Raw genomic sequence first — 12,443 nt, 5'->3', positions numbered from 1 at the left:
CTGCTTTGGGGGGGGTGATTTTTTTTTTCCCTCCCCGATCTCGGGACTCAGCAGCGGTACTGCACGGTAGGGCAGGGCACAGTATGGCACAGCATGGCACGGTATAACCCTTTATGGCATGGTATGGCACAGCACGGTACGACACTTTATGGCACGGTATGGCACAGCAAGGGACTGCTGTATGGCAAGGCACTGTATGGCATGGCACAGCAAGGAACTGTATAGCACGGCACTGTATGGCACGGCATGGCACGGTATGGCACAGCACGGTATGACACTTTATGGCATGCTATGGCACAGCAAGGGACTGTATGGCAAGGCACAGTATGGCATGGCGCAGCAAGGCACTCTATGGCAAGGCACAGTATGGCATGGCACAGCAAGGCACTCTGGCACGGCACAGCACGGCCCCGCCGCGCCGGGACACACGTGCGGGGGGGCCGGGAGGCGCGGCCCCGCCTCCCCCCGCGCCGCCGCCACGTGAGGCTCATGTGACGGCGGGGCGGGGGCGCCGGGGCCGCCAGACGTGCCGGCGGTCACAGGGCTCCGCACGTCGCTCCCGTCCACCCACTCGCCCGCATTTAACCCGGCCCGCGGCCGCCCGCCGCTCCTCAGCCCGCGCGGCGCGGGCGCGGCATGAGCAGCAGCGGCACCGGCCCCGGTACCGGCACCGGCAGCGCCCGCAGCCCCTGCCCGCCCTGAGCGCCCCTGCCCGCCCGCGCCCCCCGCCATGGAGCGCATCCCCAGCGCGCAGCCCCCGCCCGGCTGCCTGGGCAAGCTGCCCGCCCTGGAGAGCGGAGACCTGCCCGGGTAAGCGGGGCTTCGGGGGCTCGGGGGGCTCCGGGGAGCGGCCCCGCCGGCTCCGGGACCGGGGTAACGCGCTGCTCTCCTCTCGCCCGTGCAGGCTGGACTTCGCGCACATGTACCAGGTGTACAAGCCCCGGAGGGGATTAAAGAGGAGCGAGGACAACAAGGTAAATGGGGGGTGACGGGGTACAGCGAGGGGCGATAAGGTAATTGGGGTTAACGGGGTGAATCGGCCGGTGCGCGCCGTGACAGCGCTCCCGGGGCGGGGGCTCGGCCGCTCCCGGCGCGCTCGGGTCGGGACGGGAGCAGCGGGGCCGGGCTGGGCTGGGCTGGGCTGGCTGTCCCCCCGCTGACCCGCTGCCCCGGCCCGCAGGAGACCTACAAGCTGCCGCACCGGCTGATCGAGAAGAAGAGGCGCGACAGGATCAACGAGTGCATCGCGCAGCTGAAGGACCTGCTGCCCGAGCACCTCAAGCTGACGGTAGGTGCGAGCGGAGGGACGGGGCTCCCCGCGGCCGGCGCTCTGCTGCCGCTTCACCGCCGGTCTGGGGTGGGTTTTTATTTTTATTTTAAATTTTTTTCCGTGGCGCCGCACGCCCGGGCAGGCTGTAAGCGCGTCCCAAAGTTCCCCGGAGCTGCGGGTCCCTGCGGGAGCTGCCCGCCGCACCGAGAGCCGTCCCCGGCCGGGCTCCCCGGTCACGGTGCCAGCAGGGGCAGCAGAACCGATAAATAAAACGCTTCTCTCCGGGCTATGCGGCTGGTCCCAAAGTACCCACAGGGTTCCCTGAGAGCCTTTTCCGCAGCCTGCTTTTTAACTTATTTCCGCGGAACGTTGCCGGTGGTGCTCCTGCCCGCTCAGGTCTCACCGTGCCCGTCCTCCCGCGGCTCCCGGGAAGGCGCTGGCGGCTCCTGCCTGCGTGGCCGAGCCGGCGGCGGGTGCCAACCTGTCCCTGTGCTCCCAGACTCTAGGTCACCTGGAGAAGGCTGTGGTTCTGGAGCTCACCTTGAAGCACGTGAAGGCACTGACCAATCTCATCGAGCAGCAGCAGCAGAAGATCATCGCTCTGCAGAACGGTTTGCAGGCGGGTGAGTGTTGAGCCGGCAGGGCGAGAGCCTGCATGTGTGTATGTGTGTGTGATGGGCTTTCCCTGGGGAGCCTGTGAAATGCGGTTGTGACACCTTGTTCCCGGGAAGGGAGGAGGCAGGAATCCTGGCCTTTCATGCTGTCATTTTCTCAGGCTTTGCTTGTGAGCTTTCACAAAAAAGATGCGTTGCTCAAGATGGTCAGTGCAGAGTGCCCTGGGAGCTGTTTGAAATTAAACTGGGTTTGAAGTAGTTTTAGTTACAGCCCAGGTTTGCTGTGAGGTTCTCTCTAAAGCCGTTTGGTTCTCCCCATTTGTGTTTGTGAGCTTTAGATAACCCAGTCTGGTTTATTTGGCTGTTTTCTCTGGAAACAGATATAAATCTGCTTTCTATACACACCTTTTTAAGTTTCTTTATAACCGAGCTGGCCTGTGCTCTGCAGGCAGAGGGGACCTGGTGCTTCAGCTTATCAGCCTCAGATGCACTTCCTCCTTCTGATTTCACATGTGGCTCTCACGTGAATCGGATACAGCAAACCCGAATTTTTTGGAGGCACGGTCCGTGCCCCGGCAGCCACAGGGAGTGCAGTGGAGCTGCGGGAGCAGCCGCGTCCCCTGGGGCTGGCGGAGCTCCCTGCCCCGAGGTGCGCCCTGCCTTCCCCGGGGCTTTCCTGCAGAAGCCACAGCTTGACTCACTCCCCTCTCCGCACTCCAGTACCTGCTGAAAGTGGATTTTACAGTAAATAGCAAAAACGAGCAGGCAGCACTTTTACTTATTACGTAAAAGTGGACAGGTGGATATTCCAGTGAAATTGTCCTTTTCTGCAGAAATCTGGAGATTTCTGTTCATAGAGTTCAGCTTGGCCATCGTGTTCCCCTCTAGCTGTGCTGTAACCCAAGTCCAACATTGCCTCCGGCCCGCCTCGGAGCTGGAAATGGAACTATTTAGCATGTTGTTAATTTTTAATTTCTTTCTGTTAATGTTTCCTTAGGTGACCTGTCATCGAGAAACCTCGATTCCAGCCAGGAAATGTTTCGATCCGGTTTCCAGATGTGTGCCAAGGAAATGCTGCAATACCTGGCAAAGCACGAGAACGGCAAGGAGCTGAAGTCGTCGCAGCTGGTCAGCCACCTGCACCGGATGGCCAGCGAGGTGCTGCAGGGCGGGGCGGCCCGCAAGCCCGGGGACATCCCTCCCAAAATGCTGGACCTGAAGGAGAAGCCGGCGCCGCTGGGCGCGGCGGGCGAGGGCCACGGGAAGAACTGCGTGCCCGTGATCCAGCGGACATTCGCTCACTCCAGCGGGGAGCAGAGCGGCAGCGACACGGACACGGACAGCGGGTACGGGGGAGAGCTGGACAAAAGCGACTCCAAATCGGAACAGCCCTATTTCAAAAAGGATACCGACCTCAAGTACGCTGTCCAGGAGAGAATAAGCTCTATTAAGCAAGAGACTGAGGACCCGCCGGCCAAAAGGAGCAGGCTGGAGTCGCCGCAGGACGAGGGCCCTTTTGGCAGTGACATGATGGGCCCTGCCAGCGGCTTCCTGGGCCCCCACGCTCACCAGCCTCCCCTGTGCCTGCCTTTCTACCTGATCCCGCCGTCCGCCACCGCCTACCTGCCCATGCTGGAGAAGTGCTGGTACCCGGCCTCGGTTCCCGTGCTGTACCCCAGCCTGCCGGCCTCTGCCGCAGCTCTGACGGGCTTCATGAACCCCGACAAAATCTCCCCCCCTCTGCTGATGCCCCAGAGACTCCCTTCTCCTGTACCGGCCCATTCCCCCATCGACTCCTCGGCTCTGCTTCAAGCTTTGAAGCAGATTCCTCCTTTGAACTTGGAAACCAAAGACTGAGCACAGTGTGACTGGTTTTACTTTTTTTCCTTTTTTTTGTTATTTTTTTTTGTTTTTTTTTTTTTAGTTTGAGAGACTGTTTCACTTTTATATATTGGCTGGACTGAGGTGTGGGGACGAGGTTCACTGTGCGTAGGAAGCTAAATCCCCTTTTCTCTGACTTGTCAGGTAGCTTGGAGAAGGATGAAGGATGCGCCCAGGTTAGCGATTGACAACTACTTCCAAAAGATTAAAGAAGGATTTTGTGCTTGGCCCCTTCCCTTCTTCCCTCTCCACATCTACAGAGCAACAGTTGACTCAGTCAGCTGCGACTCTATTGCAAAGCTGTGAAGAAATATTCCATTGGGCAGGCCTGGTTTGAGGGTCTGTGAATACAAAATACATTAATATAAACCACGGTACTTCCCTGAGCGGCTCTGGAGGCAACGGCCCTGCTGGTTTATCTCAGCTGGGCTGCTGTCCCAGTGACCCCACAGGGTGGTGGTGGCAATGCCACCGTGAGCACAGCAGGGGCAGGGCAGTGGTCACTGCAGGGGCAGCAATGCCACCAGGAGGAGCAGGATAGTGGCCACTGAGGTGGTGGCAGTGGTGGCAATGCCACCAGGAGGAGCAGGGCAACGGTCACTGTGGTGGTGGCAATGCCACCATGAGTGCAGGAGGAGCAGGGCAGTGGTCACTGTGGTGGTGGCAGTGCCACCAGCAGGAGCAGGGCAGTGGTCACTGGTGATGGTGGCAATGCCACCAGGAGTCCAGGAGGAGCAGGGCAGCCATCACTGCCTGGTCACACACAGATCAGGCAGACAGACCCAAGACGGGTTTCTCTCCACACCTTTGCTGATAAATAGATATTTTTTTACGAAATAAAAGGTAGCTGCTGCTTGGAGCTTTCCATGGCGTACATCTAATAAATAAATTAACCTGCGCCCTTCCTGTAACTTGAGCTGCTCCGTTGGGCCGGCTCGGGAGGAGCTGTCCCGGGGATGGCGGGGTCGGCGGAGCCGTGCTGGGATGCAGGGCGGAGGAGCCGTCCCGCATGGAGGGTCGAAGAGCCGTCCCTGAGATGCCAGGTCGGGAGGAGCCGTCCCGGCATGGAGGGGTCGGAAGGAGCTGTGCTGTCCCCGGGGTCGCCTCGCTGGTGGCCCCGGCTCCTGCGCTGCCGCTCCCCCGGGAGTCAGCGCGGCTTTCCCGGCCGGAGGGAGCGCTTCAGCCGGGGCTGCAGCGCCATCCGTGCCCATCCCTGCTGAGCGCGCCCCTGGCAGTGCCCTAGGAGAGTGGCACGGCTGGCATTGCCCAGCAGCCCGATCCCGGCAGGGCTGGATCCCTCCTGGCACACCTGGCTCATGTCCCGTGTCAAGGGGAGAGGGGCCGGGTGGTGGCTCTTGTCCTGCGAGCTGCAAGGGGCTTTCTCCACAGAGGAACATCCTCTCCAGTTTAGCTTCTTTTTAATTAAAAACCCCCAAACTGCACTGCTGAAGGCAGTGCTCTTTGGGGGTTTTTTCTTACTGGTTTTGAGAACTGGTGAGCAGAACCCCTGTCTGGATCCTCATGTCGCCCTCCCATTGCACCAGCTGTTGAGATGCACTATGCTTGATTGCAGATTGTGTTCTAACGTTTATTTTGTTGTTGGTTTTTTGGGTTTTTTTGGTATAAAGTCGTTGCCTTTATTTGTAAAATCCTGTTATAAATATATATATATATTATATAAATATATTAAAAGTTAAAACGTTTCAGATGTCTATTATTTGTATAACTACTTGAGCATAAAGAAGTGAGAAATATGAATGTATTCTTGTTTCTGAGTTGTCTTTTTTTTTTTGAAGAGAAGAATATTCCGTTTTTCTCTCGGGAGAGGTACAGTGTTTATATTTTGGAGCCGCCTTCAAGGTGGGATATTGTACATATTTTTATCTTGAGTAAATGTTAAGTAGCTGTTTAAAAATGCTTAATAAAATAATTCTTTTCCTGTGGAAGATAAGGGTTTGCCTCCTTTGCTTTGAAATGTTTGAGCAGGGTCATTCTGCATGGTCTGGTCCCACAGGGGATGGCATGGGGGGAGCAGGAATTTGGGATGCAGGGGAGGGAGCAGGATTTTGGGGTGCAGGGAGGAGTGGGGATTTTGGGGTTCAGGAGGGAGCAGGGCTCTCCTTGCTCCCCCCACAGCTCCCCTGCCGTCGGTTCCTGAAGGAGCTCAGGGTCCCATTACCCGTGTCACCAGGGATATTTATTTATTTTAACTCCCTTGGCACCTCCAGGGATTTTTTTCCTTCCAGACTCGAGGGAGGTGCCGGGAGAGCCTGGCTGGCTTTCCTGCTCTCTCCTGATGTCACGTTGTGCTCCCTGTGTCTGGCATTTGGCCCCTGGGCCCCAGGCTCTGTGGGGAGGAGGCAGCCCCTCACCCCGGAGCATGCAGGGAATCCAGAGGCTTTGCCCAGTTCCTGGAGGAAAATGGACTTGCTGCAAACTGGTTTTGCTTCAGCACCCTGTGTCTGAGGTGCCCAAGCACTGCCAGGGACGGTGCCCACCAGCCCCTGGGGCTGAGGGGTGCCAGGGTCAGGTCGTGCCTTTGTGGAGTGATCCCTGCCACCCCCACGTGCCCCAGGTGTCCCTGATTTGGGAATTCCAGCTGGCACTGTGGGTGGTGGAGCAGCTGCTGCCTCTATTCCCCGAGGGCAGGGTCCTCATCCCACCACAGCTCCCTCCCAGCAGCAACGCTGGTTTCTGGTCTCCAGATGAAATGACAACAGCCCCAAACCTCCCCAAAGGCAAAGAGGGGTGAAACAAAGGGATGGGTGGGAGGACTCTGTTTCCCAGTCCTGCTGCCTGTGTGTGGATGGGCAGGGGCAGTTCTGAGGGGTTATTTGGGATTTTCACTGTGCAGATGAATCACAAAACATGGGGAGGGGTTTTAGTGTCCAACTGGGCCAGCACTGCTCAGGTCTGGGCTGAGCATCTCCAGGACCCCACATGGAAGGGCTGATGCTTCTCTTAGACTGTGGTTAGAACTAAAGAAACCTTGGCTTAAGTAATGCTAGAAAAAAGTGCTGCTTGGTTTAATGTGTTTGAAAAAAAGTGCTGCTTGGTTTAATGTATTTGGGGTCTACACACATCTCAGTGTTCATGCTATGTTTGCTTTAATTAGGGCTAAATATTGATCTTACTGAGGCTGGCTGTGACAACCCCATTTGGGGACAGCATTTGGTGCTCAGAGCAGAGGTGTCTCCAGCCCCGGGACCCCTTGGATTTCTGGCTCCTTTCCATGGCTCTCACTCCCCTTTGGTCCTCATATTCTGGCCCCCTTGTCCTGTGGTGGGACGACTTGCAGGACTTCCAGATCCTCAGTCTTAGAGAAAAAAAAAAAATGCAAAAACAAAGTAGAAGAGACAACATTTACTCAGGAAGCAAAAGATTATCATGGGCTGTGAATTTTCTTTGCCTGCCTGGCCTGGTGCCAGCAGGACAGGTGAGTTCTGTGGGGCACAGTGGGGCAGGGGCTGCCCCCATGGTGGGGACCCCAACAGCCCCTTCAGCCCTGTCAGAGCTGCATCCCCGGGCTCTCCATCCCAGCCCGGGAGGATGGATGGATGGATGGATGGATGGATGGATGGATGGATGGATGGATGGATGGATGGATGGATGGATGCAGGGGCGACCCCCGGCACGGCGCCAGCCCGGGACAGCCCGTGCCGCCCGCCCCGCCGGGGTGTGCTGAGTTCCCGGGCTTGTTTTCATGGTCTCACCCAGCTCTGACCTGCCTCAAATGTTGACACAATGTCACGTTTCCGACTGCAGTCTTTCATGTGCAGCCGGAGGCTAAATACGGCTGCTGGTTCCTGGAAAAAGACGTGCCTGGCACCCTTTCAGCAGAAACCCGATCCCCATGCAGGCTTGGCACAACAGCTGAATAACACAGCAATAACTCTTTCAGCAGCATTTCAACCCATAAATAGGGCTTCCCGAGCGACTCCTTGAAGTCAGACAAGGAGGATACAATGATTTCGGGCAAAAAATTAAAAATAAATAAAGTTAGTGTGCCTGAAGAGCGGGTGGGAGGGGGCAGCGGGGTCAGGCAGATCAGAGGGTGCCGTGGAGGTGCTGAGTGAGGTTTGCTGAGTGGGAGAGCAGGATTGCCTCAAAAGGAAAGAAATGCTCCTGAATTTTTTAATGTCTCGGTCCTGTTTCATACCAGCCCCGTGGAGGCACAGGGAGAGCCTTCCTGAGAGCCAGGGCCTTTCCTAACCCCGGTGAGGACACACAGACACATAATTTTAGCTTTTCACCACCTGTTTGGAAAGCTCCCGTAGCCGGGCGCTGTGGGACTGGATGGTTTTTACAGGCATGTACCCCGGGAGCTGCTTATTTGCATTATGCATGGACCAGGGCCTAAAATAATCTGCAGTGACGCACTTTTGTTTTTTGCTGTGATTCTCTCCCCCTGCCCGTACCCCCCCATCCTTTTGCAGGACTCCGTTTTTCTGAACGTGCCGTGACTTTTGGGGACCACGCGTGGCTGCCCAGCCCCGGGGCTGCCCAGCCTGATTCAGCACCGGGCTGAGCCGGGGGAGCTGCCCCGGCCCCGACACACCGAGGGACAGGAGAGGAGAGCAGAATACAAGAGAGAAGCGCCCTTGTGCTCCGCCTCGGCTTTCATCTGCGGAGCGTGTAGCTGCAAGTGCGGCGTGTTTACAAATGCAGGCATTGCAAGATCCCTTGAACTGTGTCCTAGTACAAAAGAGGCTTTGAAACGAGAAACACGTTGTCATGGCATGTTCCAGGCCAGCAGCACCAGACTGAACCAGATAATTGCTGTTTCTGCTTCAGCGTGGAAAAAGCAGCAGGTCTTGAGCAAGTCCTTTTTTCCCCTCAGACATTTGGTGCGATGCTCGGGATGGGAGGAGAGGGCCGGGAATGCCCGGGCAGCGGGGGCAGAGCGGGCTGGGCTCCCCAGGCTGCCGGCAGGATGACTCTGCTGGGCTCAGCCCGTGTAACCGTAGCCCGGGGCTGGTGACACCGACCCCGGCTATGTGACACGGGCTGCCCGTGTTTTGTAACGCTGGCGCGCTGCCGGGGCCGGGAGATGCGGCTCCCGCTGCTCGCTCGTGTTCCAGACCTTTCGCACTGCCCTTCTGCGGGCGGTTCACGGCACTCGAGAGCTCTCCCGGTGCCAGGAGAGCTGATAATTGCAGTGGGCATTGCTGGCCCTGGGCACGGCACCTCTGGGAGCGCTGGGCACGGCTCAGGGTGCCTGTGCCCTGTGCCCTCACTCCTGGGGTGTAACAAATGGAGGGTAATATTTCTATCTATTTTGGAATTATTTATTTCTTACACGTGTCTTTGTCGCAGGTGTGTTTCTGCCCCAGGCACATCACCCCGTGGATGTTATGTTACAGTTATATCACAGCCAGGGACTTTGGAAATGGCCAAACAGGAAAGCTCTGCACGGGAAGGGTTTTTCACCACATGTGCCCTGTTAAAACTGCAAATGGAGCAGGCTGGGTAATACCACACAGCTGATGGAAACAGGAATGCCTGGAAATAAAAGGCAGCTCCCCCAGCTCCTCTCGTGCTTGCTGCTGTCCTTGGGCTGCTGGAGCTGCCTGGGCTCTGTCCTGGGCTGGGTGCCCCTGGCACCCAACTCCTTGCACCCACACAGGGGCAGGCCTGGCTGAGCAGGTGGGTGTTTGCTCTGGATGGGCCCTCAGCCCTGCTCATGTCCGTGGGTGCCAGTGCTGATGGGACAGGGCTGGTTTGCCATTTCAGCCCTGGCCTTGCCCCCAGCGCTGCTTTCCTCCTCTCTGACCTCTGCTCTTTATTCCAGTACCCAGGAGGGGCTCCCACGTTGTTGATTTCTGAACACCAGCTCAGCCCAAGGATGATGGCCACGGTCTGTGGCTGCCAGAGCTGTTGCACCAGAGGAATAATTAGTTTCTCTCTGGAGCACAGCTTTATCCTCCCTTCAGCCCCTGGACCTGCTGAAGTACAGCAGCTCTCCCTCCTCTCCAGTCACCTCCGTGCCATGAGAGAGAGAAAAGGCCGAGCTCTACCCTGCTTTGAAAGGACTGATGAATATGCAAACTCTCAGGGCTGAAATATTGCTTATCCACGTCACGGGGTGTGCATGGAGCTCTGCTTGTGCTGCTGCTGAGGATGTGGACACCACCAGCGTGCAGCTGAGCAGCTTAGGGAAGATTTAACTCTTATTTCTATTCTCGACACAGAATCATTAGTAAGGTTATGGCTGTGTTGGGGGCTTTTCCCAGTGCCCTCCCCCTGCTGTGGCAGGGCCTGGGGACCTGCTGCTGGCTTTGGCTGCAGCTATTGATCAGGGTAAAGCTCCCGCCCCAATGGGAGCAGTCACTGATGATTATCTCGTGCTATTAGTGCACGTATTGTGAAATTGTGTGATCTGAGATGAAATGTGACCTATGGGCATAGGCAACATGTTCTAATGTATTCAGAAAGGCCAGGGCTGACGAGCTGTTGCTGCTGGTACCACACTGATTAAACCCCAGCTCGCTCTGCTCCCATTGAAGTCAGTGGGAGGTCTGTCCCTGCCTTGGTGAGTGCTGGCCTGCATCCAGGCTGCACTGCATGGGATGCATTATTCCCCGGGATTAGAGAGGCACAGGGAGTGGGATTCCTCTCTCACTGATCTCTGCACTCAGACGTTTGCCTTGGAGCTGGCTGGGACGTGGAGCACCCGGGCTGGTTTTGGTGTCAGCCCCAGGAGGGGATGAGGGGTGTTTGCTCCTGAAGGTTGCCAGGGCTGCTCTGGGAAAGGCGAGGGGCTGGGCAGAGCCGTGATCCAGAGCTCCTGGTGGCGTGGGGATAAAGGAGGCAGGGTTCCCATCAGCACTGCCTGTGCCAGTGTTTGACCCGGCAGTGCTGGAGCCCTGCTCAGGAATGAGAAGCTCAGTCCCACAGAGGGGTCCTGGCTCTGCACGCTGCTCAGGACAGGGCTGGGCAGGGGTTTTCTCAGGTTCTTCATTTCAGACGAACGTTTGACCTCAAGGAGGTGCCAGTTGCTCCGGGGCTGGATTCCCCGGTGGCAGGGGAGGTGCGGGGGCACCTCGGAGCCCATCCCAGCGCCACCGGCCCGGCTGAGCCCTGGGGGGAGGATGACTCAGGGCCCCGTGCAGGGAGGGAGGGGGTGGCACTGACCCCCCCAGTGCTGCCGGGGAACTGAAGCAATCTGTTTATCATGGAAAAACTGCTCTTTGCAGCAATTCAAATGGAAACTTCCCAGAATGAGTGTTGCAGAGCTTTCCCCTTGAATCACCGGGCCTCCCAAGGGCCGCTTTCTAAGACGATGCCCTGGGGAGAGCTGTCACCGTCCCTGCTCCCTGCCGGGCGTGTGTGGAGCTCCCTCAACGAGCACAGCCGCTCCCAGTCCCTCCTCGGGCCCTTTCCCATGGGAGCAGTGCCCTTCCCCGGGCGGGACACGTACGGGACCCCCATACTCAGGTGTGCCCGGAGCTGCTCTCAGCCGGTGCCGGGGGCTCTATGGTGGTGCCACCCCCAGCCCTGTGCAGGCTCCAGGGCAGCACCCGCTGCCACCCCGCCGGGCCATTTGCCCGTTTTCCCTGCCCTCTGGCTGCCCATCACCTTTTCCGTGGCTGAAATGAGTGTCCAAAGGTCACGGGGAATTCAGGCGCTGCCGGGTGAATAAGGAGTGAGTGAGTGAGTGAGTGAGTGATGCCTGACTCCGCTCCCCTCCCGAGGCTGCCTTGCCCCGCTGTGCCCGGCCATGCCAGCCCGGTGCCCCCGTGCTGTGCCCTCAGCTCGGGCTGCCCAGGGATGCTCCGGGCACGGCACAGCCACAGCTGAGTGTGAGCCCTGAGCTGGCAGATTCGGCCGAGATAGCCCCGGGATGTGTCACAAGGGCTGGCAGGGCACCGGGGCAGGGAGGGACGGCAGCTCGGGCACCCCGGTGATCCCAGTGCCACCCGCGGGGCGAAGCTGCTGATTTTTATGCATTTATTCCTGTCGGCCCCGCGGTGCTTGTCCCCATAGTAACAGAGCAGGCTGGCACTGCAGCGCTCGGTGACATCCCTGTCCCCAGGGGGAAGCCAAGGACCTGCGTGCTCCGTGTCCCCAACTCCTCGGCGATGTGCAGGGGCTGGGGACAGCTTTCCTGAGCCTTGTCAGGCTTTCACTGCGTCCCTGCAGCCCCGGGAAGGTGGAGAGTTGTTGGCAGGAAGGGCAGGTGTGGGGCTGGGCCAGGACGTGGCAGCACCGTGCTGGGGTGAGGGCTGGTTTGGTGGCAGGTCCTTGTTCTCGGGGCTGGTTTGGTGGCAGGTCCCTGTCCCTGGTTTGATGACAGGTCCCTGTCCCCAGGGCAGGTTTGGTGGCAGGTCCCTGTCCCCAGGGCAGGTTTGGTGGCAGGTCCCTGTCCCTGGTTTGGTGACAGGTCCCTGTCCCCAGGGCAGGTTTGGTGGCAGGTCCCTGTCCCCAGGGCAGGTTTGATGGCAGGTCCCTGTCCCCAGGGCAGGTTTGGTGGCAGGTCCCTGTCCCTGGTTTGATGGCAGGTCCCTGTCCCCAGGGCAGGTTTGGTGGCAGGTCCCTGTCCCTGGTTTGATGGCAGGTCCCTGTCCCTGGTTTGATGGCAGGTCCCTGTCCCCAGTAGCAGCAGCAGTGCCCGGGATGTGCCGCACGTGTGAGAAGCAGGGCCCAGCTGGGGCAGGAAGCACAGAGGGGTTTCCAGG

General features: G+C 58.4%; 1 protein-coding gene and 1 long non-coding RNA gene across 2 annotated transcripts; both read left to right on the top strand.

Moving 5' to 3' along the window:
• The first annotated feature begins 524 nt into the window (after nucleotides 1-524).
• BHLHE40 (basic helix-loop-helix family member e40) lies at nucleotides 525-4,826 on the top strand. The gene is made up of 6 exons (XM_064724383.1): nucleotides 525-810; nucleotides 905-974; nucleotides 1,181-1,288; nucleotides 1,770-1,893; nucleotides 2,882-4,729; nucleotides 4,809-4,826. The coding sequence occupies exons 1-5, from the start codon at nucleotides 731-733 to the stop codon at nucleotides 3,739-3,741; spliced, it is 1,242 nt and encodes a 413-aa protein (XP_064580453.1). The 5' UTR covers nucleotides 525-730; the 3' UTR covers nucleotides 3,742-4,729; nucleotides 4,809-4,826.
• Nucleotides 4,827-9,279: 4,453 nt separating this feature from the next.
• LOC135453206 (uncharacterized) lies at nucleotides 9,280-10,028 on the top strand. The gene is made up of 2 exons (XR_010441790.1): nucleotides 9,280-9,411; nucleotides 9,557-10,028. It is a non-coding gene; the product is annotated as an uncharacterized LOC135453206 (long non-coding RNA).
• Nucleotides 10,029-12,443: the final 2,415 nt, after the last annotated feature.

Source organism: Zonotrichia leucophrys, chromosome 12 (genome assembly GCF_028769735.1).
Source record: "Zonotrichia leucophrys gambelii isolate GWCS_2022_RI chromosome 12, RI_Zleu_2.0, whole genome shotgun sequence".
Lineage (NCBI taxonomy): Eukaryota > Metazoa > Chordata > Aves > Passeriformes > Passerellidae > Zonotrichia > Zonotrichia leucophrys.
Note: the sequence above shows the minus strand (reverse complement) of the source record. Positions and strands in the feature narration are given on the sequence as shown.

What these genes read in the sequence shown, in the direction of transcription:
- BHLHE40 (XM_064724383.1), top strand. Translation starts at nt 731, where the DNA reads ATGGAGCGCATCCCCAGCGCGCAGCCCCCGCCCGGCTGCCTGGGCAAG. An exon ending in GAGAGCGGAGACCTGCCCGG is followed by an intron (nt 811 to 904) that starts GTAAGCGGGGCT and finishes TCGCCCGTGCAG; the next exon opens with GCTGGACTTCGCGCACATGT. An exon ending in GCAGAACGGTTTGCAGGCGG is followed by an intron (nt 1,894 to 2,881) that starts GTGAGTGTTGAG and finishes ATGTTTCCTTAG; the next exon opens with GTGACCTGTCATCGAGAAAC.